At 45.3% G+C, this 13,266-nt stretch overlaps 1 protein-coding gene across 1 annotated transcript; it reads left to right on the top strand.

Moving 5' to 3' along the window:
* The first annotated feature begins 2 nt into the window (after positions 1-2).
* Positions 3-7,962, top strand: uqcc4 (ubiquinol-cytochrome c reductase complex assembly factor 4). The gene is made up of 2 exons (XM_068056106.1): positions 3-229; positions 6,631-7,962. Exons 1-2 carry the CDS (start codon positions 117-119, stop codon positions 7,013-7,015), a joined length of 498 nt encoding a protein of 165 aa, XP_067912207.1. The 5' UTR covers positions 3-116; the 3' UTR covers positions 7,016-7,962.
* Positions 7,963-13,266: the final 5,304 nt, after the last annotated feature.

Below are 13,266 nucleotides of genomic sequence, written 5' to 3'. Positions count from 1 at the left end.
TAGGCCGGCGGATCGGGTGTTGATGAGAGCTGGGCCGGCGGACCGGATGTTGGGGAGAGCTGGGCCGGTGGACCGGATGTTGGGGAGAGCTGGGCTGGCGGACCGGGTGTCTTGCCATGGGGATGAGGATGATAGCTGCGAGTGTGGGCTTTGTGCGGGTTATCGGGATCCCTTCATCCTCAACTCGACAGCAGCTGGGAGCGGCTTTCACTATCTTCGCGGAACAGAGGTGCGTTGATTATGGACTAAACCTCGCGGAACGGCTCGGCGCCGTGGGGGTTGTGAGAGATTGGGTTGGTGGCATTGAGAGGTAGGGAATCGCTGCCAACCTGCGGGCCTCTCCATTGCTGCTATCAGTTACAACCTACAATGACCTTGGGAGTATAGTAGAAATTTCAAGTTGGGGTGAGTGGGTATTAAGTGCAGGAATTTAACACTGGCTGTTTTGATTTTTTTTAACCTTGTATTTTTTAAAAGTTACTGCACGCTTTTACAACCAGTGTCTAACATAATGAAATTATCAGACATCTTGGAACTAATAATTTGGGTAAAATTCATTCCTTTCCCCTGCTATTGCGTGACCCGTAAACTCCCTCAATTATCCTTGTGTAAATTATTTTCATCCTGTTCTGTTTGGCGACGGAAGGTAGTGCTGCTTTTGCAAAATTCAGGATGCACAAGAAGCTTTCTATTTACAATATACTTTGCTTCATTGCAAGTCCAAGCCAGTTTTCTGTCGGTGCATGCAAGCCCTGTTGACATGTAGGCAGAAAGAAAGATAGTTCAACGTTTCAAAGTTTTGAGGACCTGGGAAAAATGAGTTTAACTGAGAGACAGTGAAACGTGTCTTGAATTCAGCACGTTGAGGATGTGGCAGGGGAGGATGGTTGTGATTTATTTCTCTTGCGCTGCAATATTTCTGTTTTATTAATTTCTGATGGCAACAAGGAAGATATTAAAGCTACAAAAGATAATACTACGGATGTTGGAAATCTGAAATTTCACAGAAAATGCTGGAAATTCTCAGCAGGTCTGCCAACATCTGTGGGGAGAGAAATGGTTAATTTTTAGGTCTGTGGCCTTTCATCAGGTGAACATTTTTGTCTGGATTATTTAGCATCGCTGGGAAATTCCTTGGAATTGCTGCTGTGAAGTAAACAAAAGCAGCTTTTGAGATTTCCCAGCCCACTTCTTTTCTCATTGGTCATAATACGTAAGATTACTGTCGTCATCTCAAGCTGCAGAGAGTATCAATATGATCTGGTAAGTGCCCTGAGAAAGGAGTCAGCGCTGGGTCCACTTCAGTTCTTTGTCTAAAAGGATCATTTGTATTTGGATAAAGGGGATTTAATCACAAAACTTACTGATCACACAACAGTAGGAGGTTTCATAGTGAGGGGGACTGTAAATGACATGAGAACGAAATAACTTGGATTTCTTTAGCACCTTAGGCAAAATATAGACAATTTAAATTGTAAGGGTACAGTTCTAAAAGGGGTGCAGGAGCAGACGGACCTGTGGGTATATGTGCACAAATCGTTGAAGGTTGCATGGGAGGTTAATAAAGCATACGGGATCCTTGGATTTATAAATAGGGGCATAGAGTACAAGAACAAGGAAATTATGATGGACATGTATAAAACACTCGTTCGGCCTCAACTGGAGTATTGTGTCCAGTTCTGGGCACTACACTTTAGAAAGGATGTGAAGGCTTTAGAGTGTGGCAGAAAAGATTCACAAGAATGGTTCCAGGGATGGGGAACATCGGTTACATGGTTAGGTTGGAGAAGCTGAGCCTGTTCTACTTGGAGAAGTGAAGATTAAGAGGAGATTTGATTGGGTTTTCAAAATCATGAGGGGTCTGGACAGAGTAGACTGGCTGAGGATCCAGAACCAGAGAACACTGCTTTAAGCTGATTGGCAAAAGAACCAGTGGCGACATTAGAAATGTTATTTATGCAGCAGGTGGTTAGGATCTGGAATGCTTTGCCTGAAAGCGTAGGGGAGACAGATTCAATAGAGTCCTTCAAAAGAGAATTGGACAATTATCTGAGGAGGGAAAATTTGCAGGTCTGCAGGGGAGCCGGCACAGACACAATGGGCCAAATGGCCGCCTCCTGTCCTGTAGACATTCTATGATACTGATTTTTCACAGCCTCGGTTCACTTTACAGACAATAAAGTACATTAGAAGTGCTGTCGTTGAGTACACAAACACAGTCAATTTATGTACAAGTTCCTCGAACCCCAAGGAGATAAATGACAATCTGCTTTTTGTGATGTTTGTGCTGCGGAATGTTGGTCAGAACAACAGGAGAATTCCTTGCTGTTCAGAAAGTGCCGTGGAATCTTCTACGTCCACCTGAGCGGGCAGACAGGACAGTTTAACATCCCATCAGAAACATGGCCCGGAATTTTTTGTTGGGCAAGACGCCCTGTCCACCAGCTGAAAAGTTGGTGGAGAGCCCATCTCTGCTGGGCCTGGGGAGCCAGACTGGGATTTTCCGCTCTCCTGGCTTTTAATTGGTCTTGGGCAGGACTTCCACCTCCTTGAGGCAGGAAGTCCCATTGAATGGAACTGCCGGCCAGTCAGTGGGCTGGTAGTTCTTAATCCCAGCAGCGCCACTGGGAGCAGTGACCACTGCTGGGACAAGACCCAGCCATCGCAAGCAAGATGAAGGACGGCCCTCGAATTAAGTTAAGTTTTTAGGGCCTCGCTGGGGCCAGTTGGTCAGGACCCAGCAAGGCAAGGGGGGATCGGTTAGGGGGACGGAGGAAGTGTTGTGGGTTGGGGGCAGTTGGGGCTTTGGTGGCACAGGGTGCCTAATCAGGAGGGCCCCCCGCCATCCCGCAAGAAGGCTGCCTGGTTACACCAGGTGGGGTTTTTGAGGCTTCTGCTGTCTGTACACCAAGGGTATAATACCCACGGCGAAGGCCCTTAAGTGCCAGTTAAATGGCCACTTAAGGGCCTTTTTTGGTCTAGGGCGGGAGGGCCGTTTCTCACCACCGCCCCACGTAAAATTGCAGCCCCACCACCAGCCCGCCATTTAGGGGGCGTAAAATTCTGGCTATGGTACTTCCAAAAGTGCAGCACTCCCTATGTACTGCACAACACTGGATTATATGCTGCAGTCTCTGGAATGAGGCTTGAACCCACAAACCTCTGTCTTCAAGATGAGAGTGCTCCCACTAAGTAAGTCAGAGTGTAGTGACAAGGGTTTCATTACATTTTGCTGGGCATGGAGAAAGTAAAGGCACATTGGCTCATGGGGGTTGCAAGGTTGCTTTATAGGTAATCATTAGATATCTGGATACTAATGACATAAAGGGATATGGGGATAGCATGGGAAAGTGGCGTTGAGGTAGATGATCAGCCATGATCTCAATGAATGGCAGAGCAGGTTCGATAGGCTGAATAGCCTCCTCCTGTTCCTATCGGTGAACCCAAGGACAATATCAAGAATAAAACCCCAAAAATATAATATGCTTTACAAGCGGTCTGATATGTGATGTAAACCTAACCCGCTCCCCTTTTCTATTCAGTGCTTATATCAGATAGTGTGGCTGAGATCAGGGAACTGTATCCAAGAATCATAGAACGTTTAAGGCACAGAAAGAGGCCACTTCTCCCATCATGTCTGTGGCGGCTGATAAACGATCCCCCCATTCTAATCCCACCTTCCAGCATTTGGTCCATAGCCCTGCAGATTACGGCACTTGAGGTGCATATCCAGACTCCTTTTGAATGAGTTGGAGGGTTTCTGTCTCAACCACCCTTTCAGGCAGTGAGTTCAAGACCCCCACCACCCTCTGGGTGAAAAAGCTTTTCCTCATCTCCCCTCTAATTTTTCTACCAATCACTTTAAATCTATGCCCCCTCGTCACTGACCTCTGCTAAAGTGAATAGACCCTTCACCTCCACTCCAGCCAGGCCCCTCACAATTTTGTACATTTCAATCAGATCTCCCCTCAGCCTTTTTGTTCAAAGGAAAACAACCCCAGCCAGTCCAATCTTTCCTCATACCTGCATTTTTCCAGTTCTGGCAACATCCTCGTAAATCTCCTCGGTACCCTCTCTAGTGCAATTATATCCTCTCTGTAATGAGGTGACCAGAACTGCACACAGTACTCAAGTTGTGGCCTAACCAATGAATTATACAGTTCCAGCATAACCTCCCTGCTCTTCTATTCTATACCTCGGCTGTTAAAAGAAAGGATTCCATATGCCTTCTTAACTACCTTGTCAACCTGAAGCAAGAACTTGAAACCTTACTCTATCTGAAGGTAGGCGATTTTGTGAAGCATTCCCTCTCTTGTAAAATCCTATTTTTAATTAATTGCTGTACTTTTTGACATGGGAGACCACTGTTGAAGTACTGTTCTGGATGCACCAACAACTTCCCGTACGTTATGCAAATAACCACTGCTTGTGCATAGAGTTATACAACACAGAAGGCACATCGTGTCTGTGCCGGCCATCAAGCACCTAACTATTCTAATCCCATTTTCCAGCACTTGGCCCGTTGCCTTGTATGCTATGGCATTTCAAGTGCTCATCTAAATACTGCTTAAATGTTATGAGGGTTCCTGTCTCTACCACCTCTTCAGGCAGTGCATTCCAGATTCCAACCACTCTCTGGATGAAATTTTTTTTCCTCAAATCCCCTTTAAACCTCCTGCCCCTTAGCTTAAATCTATGCCCCCGAGTTATGAACCATCCACTAAGGGAAAAAAGTTTCTTCCTATCTAACCTATCAATGCCCCTCATAATTTTGTACACCTCAATCAGGTCCCCCCTCAGCCTTCTCTGCTCTAAGGAAAACAATCCTAGCCTTTTCAGCCTCTCTTCATAGCTGAAATGCTCCAGCCCAGGCAACATCCTGGTGAATCTCCTCTGCACCCTCTCCAGTGCAATCACATCCTTCCTATCGTGTGGTGCCCAGAACTGTACATAGTACTCCAGCTGTGGCCTAACTAGCATTTTATACAGCTCCATCATAACCTCCCTGCTGCTATGTTCTGTGCCTTGGCTAATAAAGGCATGTATCCCATATACCTTCCTAACCACTTTATCTACCTGTGCTGCTGCCTTCAGTGATCTATGGACAAGTACACCAAGGTCCCTCTGACCCTTGTACTTCCTAGGGTCCTACCATCTATTGTATATGCCCTTGCCTTGTAAGTCCTCCCAAAATGCATCACCTCACACTTCTTAGGATTAAATTCCATTTGCCACTGCACATCCCATCTATATCGTCCTGTAATCTAAGGCTTTCCCCTCACTGTGACACCGCCAATTTTCGTGTCATCTGTGAACTTACTGATCGTACCTCCTATACTCGCGTCTAAATCATTAATGTACACTACTACAAACAGCAGGGGTCCCAGCACTGATCCCTGTGGTACACCACTGGTCACAGGCTTCCACTTGCAAAAACAACCCTCGACCATCACCCTCTGCCTCCTGCCACTAAGCCAATTTTGGATCCAATTTGCCAAATTGCCCTGGATCCCATGGGCTCTTACCTTCTTAACCAATCTCCCCTGCGGAACCTTTTCAAAAGCCTTACTGAAGTCCATGTAGACTACATCAACTCTCATCTTCACATCTAGTCACCGCCTCGAAAAATTCGATCAAATTTGTTAGACGTGATCTCCCCCTGACAGAGCCATGCTGACTATCCCTGATTAATCCCTGCCTCCCTAAGTGGAGATTAATCCTGTCCCTCAGAATTTTTTCCAATAGTTTCCTTACCACTGTTGGTAGACTCACCGGCCTGTAACCCTTCTTGAATAATGGTACCACGTTCGCTGTCCTCCAGTCCTCTGGTCATTCAAGGGGGTTGGAGAATAACAGTGAGCAAGTCTTTGTGCAATTATATAGCCCTTTGTGAGACCAAACCTGGAGGACTATGTACAGTTTTGGTCCCCTCACCTAAGGAAGGATATAATTGAATGAGAAGGGATGCAACAAAGATTCACTCGATTGATTTCCTGAGATGAGGGGACTGTTCTATGAGGAGGGATGGAACAGCACAGTCTTATGTTCTCTGGACCTAGAAGAATGAAAGGTATTCTCATTGTAACAAATAATATTCTTGAGGGGCTTGACAAGGGTAGATACTGACAGGCTGTTCTCATGTTGGGGGGTCTAGACCTAGGGGCCATAGTTTCAGGATAAGGGGTTGGCCAATTAAGGCTGAGATGAGAAGAAATTTCTTCCGTCAGAGGGTTCTGAATGTTTGGAGTTCTCTACTGTGGAGGGCTGTAGATGTTCAGTTGTTGAGTATATTTAAGACTGAGATTGTTAGATTTTTGGGCACTAACGGAATCAAGGGAAATGGGAACCTGATGGGAAAGTAGAGTTGAGCTAGAAATTCAGCCCTGATTTTACTGAATGGTGGAAAAGTCTTGAGGGCCATATGGCCTACTTCTGCCCCATTTCTTGTTATTCCAATCCAGTCTGACCCTGAGAGCCTGCATGGAGCTTTGTATCTGTTTATTGGTTAGGGATTGAGTGTTAGAACCACCTTTAGGAGAAGAGGAGAAAATGAATGTGATCTGGTGTTCTAATGTAGTATAACCTACCATTTCTGCTCTGCCTCTCATTAACTGTTAGAACTTTTCTCAGGAACAACAATGCAGCAAAAACTTTCTTCTCTACAACTCCGGGCGAGCACAACTCTTCACCGAAGGATAACAAAAGCAAGAGTGACGATGGAACCATAAAATTTAGCACCAGTAAGGCAAGCTACCGTGTTTGGACAGTGGACAATTCCCTGGGCAGTGATTACCAAAACCCCTGGTGGAAGGTTCTTCCTCTGAGCCTTGCTGGGATTGCATTTTTGCTCTGGTGCTTCCTACGGAAAGAATCTGAAATTGATAAAGTACTGGAACGGACGTTGCTTGACCATTTTCCCGATTTCAACCAGCCTGCAGCTGAACCAGAGGAGCATGCTGAGCAAAGGAAAATAACTCAAAAGCAAAGTACAGTGGCTGCTGGAAATCTGAAATAAAAACAGAAAATGTTGGAACTGTTCAGTAGGTCTGGCAGCATCTGTGGAGAGAGAAACAAAGTCAACAGTTCCGATCGATGGCTTTTCATCAGTTAGGACAAAGAACATAACAAGTGGATGATGAAAGCTTCCCACAATTAGGCAGCAATACTTTACTGTAAATTCAAAATGTTTTGTACAGGGGATAAAGAATAGTTCATGTAACTACAGAGTATTTAAAACTTCATCAGCGTAAATTTAGACATGTTGAAATTTGATTAGGACATTGCCACACTGACCCCCTCAGATTCTTACAAAGACTCGGTTTGGAGGTGAGCCAGTCTTCACTGCCTTCTCCCTATTGAGAAGTATTGGCAGAAGATAAAGAGTTAGGCCACCTGTGTAACCTCGTGGTCACTGAAGAGTATAGGTCAGCTCCTGAAGGCGACACCTGATTCTGAGCTTTCCGGACCAGAAAGATTTCCTGTTTGATCCTTATTCTGTATTCAGTTACACAATTCCAGCCTGCATGGCTATGTTAATCTGAGTTCTTTTTGCCTTTAGTCTGGTTCAGTAAATATACCGAGTCAGATGTGTAGGTAAAATCAATTACTTTATTTGCGCATTAGCCGGCGGACTTACTCTGAGACAACGGTACTGACTCCACCAGAGTCTGTCGGGTCCACCAGAGTAAGTGACCGTTCGTGATACAGATACTACTGTTTATACATTAAGATTCATGCTACACCTCCTTGTTTAACCAATCAGTGCGGTACAATTCAACTTCAACCACGTGATAACGTGCAGTACATCTGTTATTGAGGTTAACAATACACTCCATTCTCAATACATACTTGTTACTAATATAATATTGTTTTACACAGGCAAGATAAAAAGCAGGAGCAGAGGAGTCAGATAAAAAGCAGGAGCAGAGGAGTCAGATAAAAAAGCAGGAGCAGAGGAGTCAGCAACGAACATTCTGGCCTCACTCCCCACATCTGTCATGGTTCTGCTGATACCTTGTGACTGATGGTTGTGGGTTAGATTAGCTGCAAGCTGCATTCTGCTATGGCTGTTTCTTAACAATTAAGTCATACTAGCAAAGCTCAGCAAACTGCTCCTATTATTCCTAACTTGGCTAAATTTCCCATTAAGCATAGTGCCATGCCTTTCTGCTCACTTCCACAGCTACAGCAGGTGCAGTTTGCCTCTGTGTCCCTGGGCTAGGGAAAAATATCAGCCAGGATTTCTGCTAATTCTATCTTGCTAGATGTTGGGAGAGAAGATTTTGGGCCACTTGGCGAGCTGCCTTTGCCTGGGGAACTGGCCCCTGAGAACCACCTTCGTGGGAGGAGGCACAGCTACTGGGGAGAAAACAAACAAACGGGCAACGTCAGGCTTACCCCTTGATATTCCTCTGAGTGAGGCCACAGACAACGAGTGGTGAGGAATAGAGATGTATAGCCCAGTAGAAATGGTGTTGCCACACAGGGTCGAGGCTGCTATTGCAATCGAGCCAACACACCAATACCTCCTTATCTGCCATGCTCTTGATTCATTACCACCATAAATAAGAAACCCATAACCACAAGTACTGCAGCTTCCCCCAATAAAGATAGTGTAGCACTAAACCAAACAAATCCCGACCTCAGTTTTTGATCTATGCCCAGCCAGAGCAGGTGTGTATCCATTGATCTCAGAACCCCTGCAGAGAGAGGGAGGGTGAGGAAATCAGCTAGCGGGCCTTCTGAATATTATCCATTGAATCCTGCTGGAATGTCGACCTTGTTGTACAGCTGAGGACAGGAACATTTCGGCTGTGATGCCCTCCAGAGTTGAAGAGCAAGGACACTATAATTGTATTGCTGCATATAGTTCAAGTGGATGAAATATGAGTATTTCTCACCTCCACCTTTCCTGAAAGCTCAGTGACAGTACACCCAGCACTCTCTCAAAAAGGGGATTAAAATATCTAAAAATTCATCTTGTCGCTGCAAAGCCTCCCAGGCCTGTATCATTGCTACTCAGTGTTTGCACATGCCAGAACAGTTAATCAGAGAAAAAAATACAGTATCATTGGCACAAACATGTATTTTTATTAATCTGTTCAGATGTTAAATCTCTAATAAATGTGATATGATAGTGACCCTTTCCTTTATTTGCTAGTTACAAGGGTGGGAATATTCTTTTTATAAACTAGAATCTTTCTGTCGGAACATTTTTGAGAACAAGAAGTAAAGACTTATGTATTTTTGGTTTATGGTGGTATTTTGTCTCTCCATCGCCGGGCACCCCATAGTCAGTGGATTATCACAGTGGCTTTGAAATTTGATTAGATTCTGACACTTGTGTAACCAGTGTCAGTTTGCTGCTGTGCATTTTTCTTTCTTGCCCAATTACTCTCCTCCTCACTTTTTTGGTTTGTATCCAACTTTACTCTAGATTATTTAAGCTCTCATCCTTAAGAACTCCAACTCCCTATACTGTGTATCCAAATATTGATCTAGATAAGTGGTCAGTAATGAAACAAATAGCAAAAGTTGACTGGTAATCACTTCCACCTGCTATACTTATCCTTAGCCTCTCATGAGATCTCAGTCAAGTCCAACAAAATAGTACAGCATCACATTGGACATTTTCAAGTTTGAAATATCAAGCAAATTTATTCTACAAAAGATGAACAGCCAAATAAGTAACAGTCATGTTATAAATTTACCATGTTTTGCACAGTTGACATAGATAGTTACTTCCTCGAAGGCAGGAGCTCCCTTCTGAATCTGTGCTGACTGCTACTTATTTGATTATTGTGCAGATAATCCTGCTAATTGACTGTGATATTGCCCAGGATTTGAGTGTGATCAATGGTTCTGTCGTTGCCTGTGAATGCTGCGTTGCCCTTTGTGAACATGGACACTATGCTGACCTGCACTTCCCCATGGGCCATTAACACTCTTACTCGTAATGTTTGCCTCACAAATCTCCTCTCCAGTCTCGCGGCATTCTGTGGTAAATGCAATCCATCTCTGAGGTTATATTGGTTTTCAGTCCAATTCGCCGGTCTAGGTCTTCTGACGCATTTATACATAATTTCACCTCTGTGATCTCTGCAGAGAGCACTTTGCTTATGTCTGCTCTGTCTGACAGCCAGTACTGATGAGCAGAAATTTCTTCCAACAAAATAGTCATTGTCTTCAGTCCCCACCACAAATTCCTGTCCATTGCCACTGACTCCATCCATTTCCCTCTGAAGCTTCCGACTCCATATCGTCTCCATCACCAAGACAGCCTATTTCCATCTCCATAACATAGCTAGTCTCCTCCGCCCTACCTCAGCTCACCTCCTGCTAAAACCCTCATTCATGCCTTTGTTACCTCTGGACTTGCCTATTCCAATGCACTCTTGTCCAGCCTCCAATTTTCCACCCTCCATAATCTTGAACTCATCCAAAACTCTACTGCCCATACCCTAACTTGCACCAAGTCCCATTCAGCCATCAATCTCTCTCTCGCTGACCTACATTGGCTCCCAGTCCTCAATTTTAAAATACTCATCCTTGCTTTCAAATCCCTCCATGGCATTGCTCCTCCATATCTCTAACCTTCTCCAGCCCTACAACCCTCCAAGGTCCCATGCTTTTTCCAGCCAACTTTGCCTTTTGCACATCCCCTATTCTAATTGATCTATCATTTTTACAAAGTTAGAAAGTATAGCACAGCAACAGGCCTTTCGGTCCAACAGGTCCATGCTGGTGTTTATACAACACTCCTTGCACCTTTCTTCATCTAACCCCACCACCATGGACAGTCTCTGCTGATGCACAGAGTGAGTGCTGAAGAGTGCATCACATATGGAGTGCAAAAGTTGGGAATTTAATGCAGAGGGGGAAGGAGGTGCTGCTTTTTACCTCCCGTACTTGTAGTGCTTTGTGTAAGCTGCAGGCAGTATTTAAATTTTTTGTCCAGTGTGTAGAAAACTAAAATAACTTAAAAATTAAAATGTAGATAAAAGGAAATAGACTAAGATATGGCACAGAAGGTTCTGCGTCTGTGACCGCAATATCTGCAAGTTTGTAGACAGTGGAAGTGTCCTGAGTGAACGTATCTACAGCAGATTTCTCCAGCTCAGAGTCACTTAGCAGGAGTGTGAGTTGGAGACATTCTGACACATAAGGGAGGGGGAACAGTATCTGGACAGTTTGCTCCAGACTTCAGTCACACCTGATAGAGTTGCAGATTCAGAACAGGGTTGGTGTGACTGATAGTACAGAGAGTCAGGGGAACAAATGATTGTAAAGCTAAGTAATGGCAGGACAGCTTGGTCAAGTGGAATGGGCCTCCTGTGTTATGCGGGAAGTCGTGGATGCACCATGTGTCCTTGACAAACACATCTGCAGGAAGTGTCTCCGGCTGCAGAAGCTTGAGCTTCGGATTTTGGAGCTCAAGTGATGGCTGGAGTCACTGTGGCGCATCCGCGAGGCTGAGTACTTGGTGGATAGTACCTTTTAGGTGGTAGTCAACCCAGTGCTGAAGAGAGCACAGTCAGAGAAGGACTGGATAGCTGCCAGACAGACAAGAAGGTCAGGGCAGGTAGTGCAGGAGTCCCCGGAGGGCATCCCACTTTCTAACCGGTATTCAGTTCTGAGTACTGATGGGAAGGAAGGTTCCTCTGTAGAGTGCAGTGAGAGTCATGATCGGAACACCATGGGTGACTCTGCTGTGCAGGGAGAGGGGAAAAAGGACAAGAGAGCAATAGTGGTAGGGGATTCTATGGTTAGAGGAACAGATAGGCGTTTTTGCGGTCACAGATGTGATTCCACGATGCTATGTTACCTCCCTGGAGCAAGGGTCATGGATATCACCGAGCGGCAAAAGAACATTCTGGAGGGCGAGGGTGCACAGCCGGTGGTCGTGGTCCACATTGATACCAACGATACAGCAAGAAAGAGGGATAGGGTCCTGCAGGCTGTATTTAGGGAATTAGGAAAGAGATTAGCAAGCAGGACCACAAAGGTAGTCATCTCCCGATTACTCACCAGGCCACGTGCTAGTGAGTATCTTCTTTCTTCTTTGGCCTCCTTATCTCGAGAGACAATAGGTAAGCGCCTGGAGGTGGTCATAGTAATAGGAAAATACACCAGATTAATGCGTAGCTGGAGAGATGGTGCAGGAGGGAGGGCTTCAGATTTCTGGGGCATTGAGACCGATTCTGGGGAAGGTGGGACCTGCACCTGATCAGGACTGGGACAAATATCCTTGTAGGATGGTTTTCTAGTGCTGTTGGGGATGTTTTGAATTAGATTGGCAGGGGGATGGGAACCTGAGCGCAGTCTTAGAGTCATAGAGTTGTACAGCCGAGGAACAGGCTCTTCGGCCCACCGCGTCCATGCTGACCATAATGCCTGTCTATACTAATCCTACCCGTCTGCATTAATTCCATATCCCTCTATGCCTTGCTCATTCAAGTACCTGTCCAGATGCCTCTTAAATGTTGCTACTGTTCCTGCCACCACCACCACCTCCGGCAGTTCATTCCAGATACCCACTATTCTGTGTGTAAAAGATTTACCCCTTTGATCCCCTTTAAACCTCCTCCCTCTCACCTTAAATCTATGCCCTCTAGTTTTAGTCACCCCTACCATGGGAAACAGACTCTGGCTATCTACCCTATCTATGCCTCTCATAATTTTATATGCCTCTATCATGTCCCCTCTCAGCCTCCTTCGCTCCAGGGAAAACAGACCCAGCCTATCCAATCTCTCTTTAAAACTCAAGACCTCCAAACCAGGCAACATCCTTATGAATCTTTTCTGCACCCTCTCTAGCTTAATCACATCTTTCCTGTAGTGCGGCGACCAGAACTGCACACAGTACTCCAAATGCGGCCTAACCAACGTCCCAACTCTTGTATTCAATGCCTCGGCCGATGAAGGCAAGCATGCCATACGCCTTCTTTACCACCCTGTCTACCTGTGTTGCCACTTTCAGGGAACTATGTACTTGCACCCCAAGGTCTCTCTGCTCAACAACACTCCCCAGGGTCCTGCCATTCACTGTATATGTCCTGTCCTGGTTTAACTTCCCAAAATGCATCACTTCGCACTTGTCTGCGTTAAATTCCATTTGCCAATCCCTCGCCCACTTTCCCAGTTGATCTATATCCTGTTGTAACCTTAGACAACCTTCTTCACTGTCCACTATACCACCAATTTTGGTGTCATCTGCAAACTTATTAATCATGCCTCCTACATTCACATCCAAGTCATTAATATGTA

This window comes from Heterodontus francisci, chromosome 24 (genome assembly GCF_036365525.1).
Source record: "Heterodontus francisci isolate sHetFra1 chromosome 24, sHetFra1.hap1, whole genome shotgun sequence".
NCBI lineage: Eukaryota > Metazoa > Chordata > Chondrichthyes > Heterodontiformes > Heterodontidae > Heterodontus > Heterodontus francisci.
The sequence above is the reverse complement of the archived record's forward strand: the minus strand, read 5'-3'. Positions and strand labels throughout refer to the sequence as shown.

Coding starts and splice junctions, on each gene's coding strand:
- uqcc4 (XM_068056106.1), top strand. CDS start 117: ATGGGGATGAGGATGATAGCTGCGAGTGTGGGCTTTGTGCGGGTTATC. Junction 230..6,630: donor ACTATCTTCGCGGAACAGAG/GTGCGTTGATTA, acceptor AACTTTTCTCAG/GAACAACAATGCAGCAAAAA.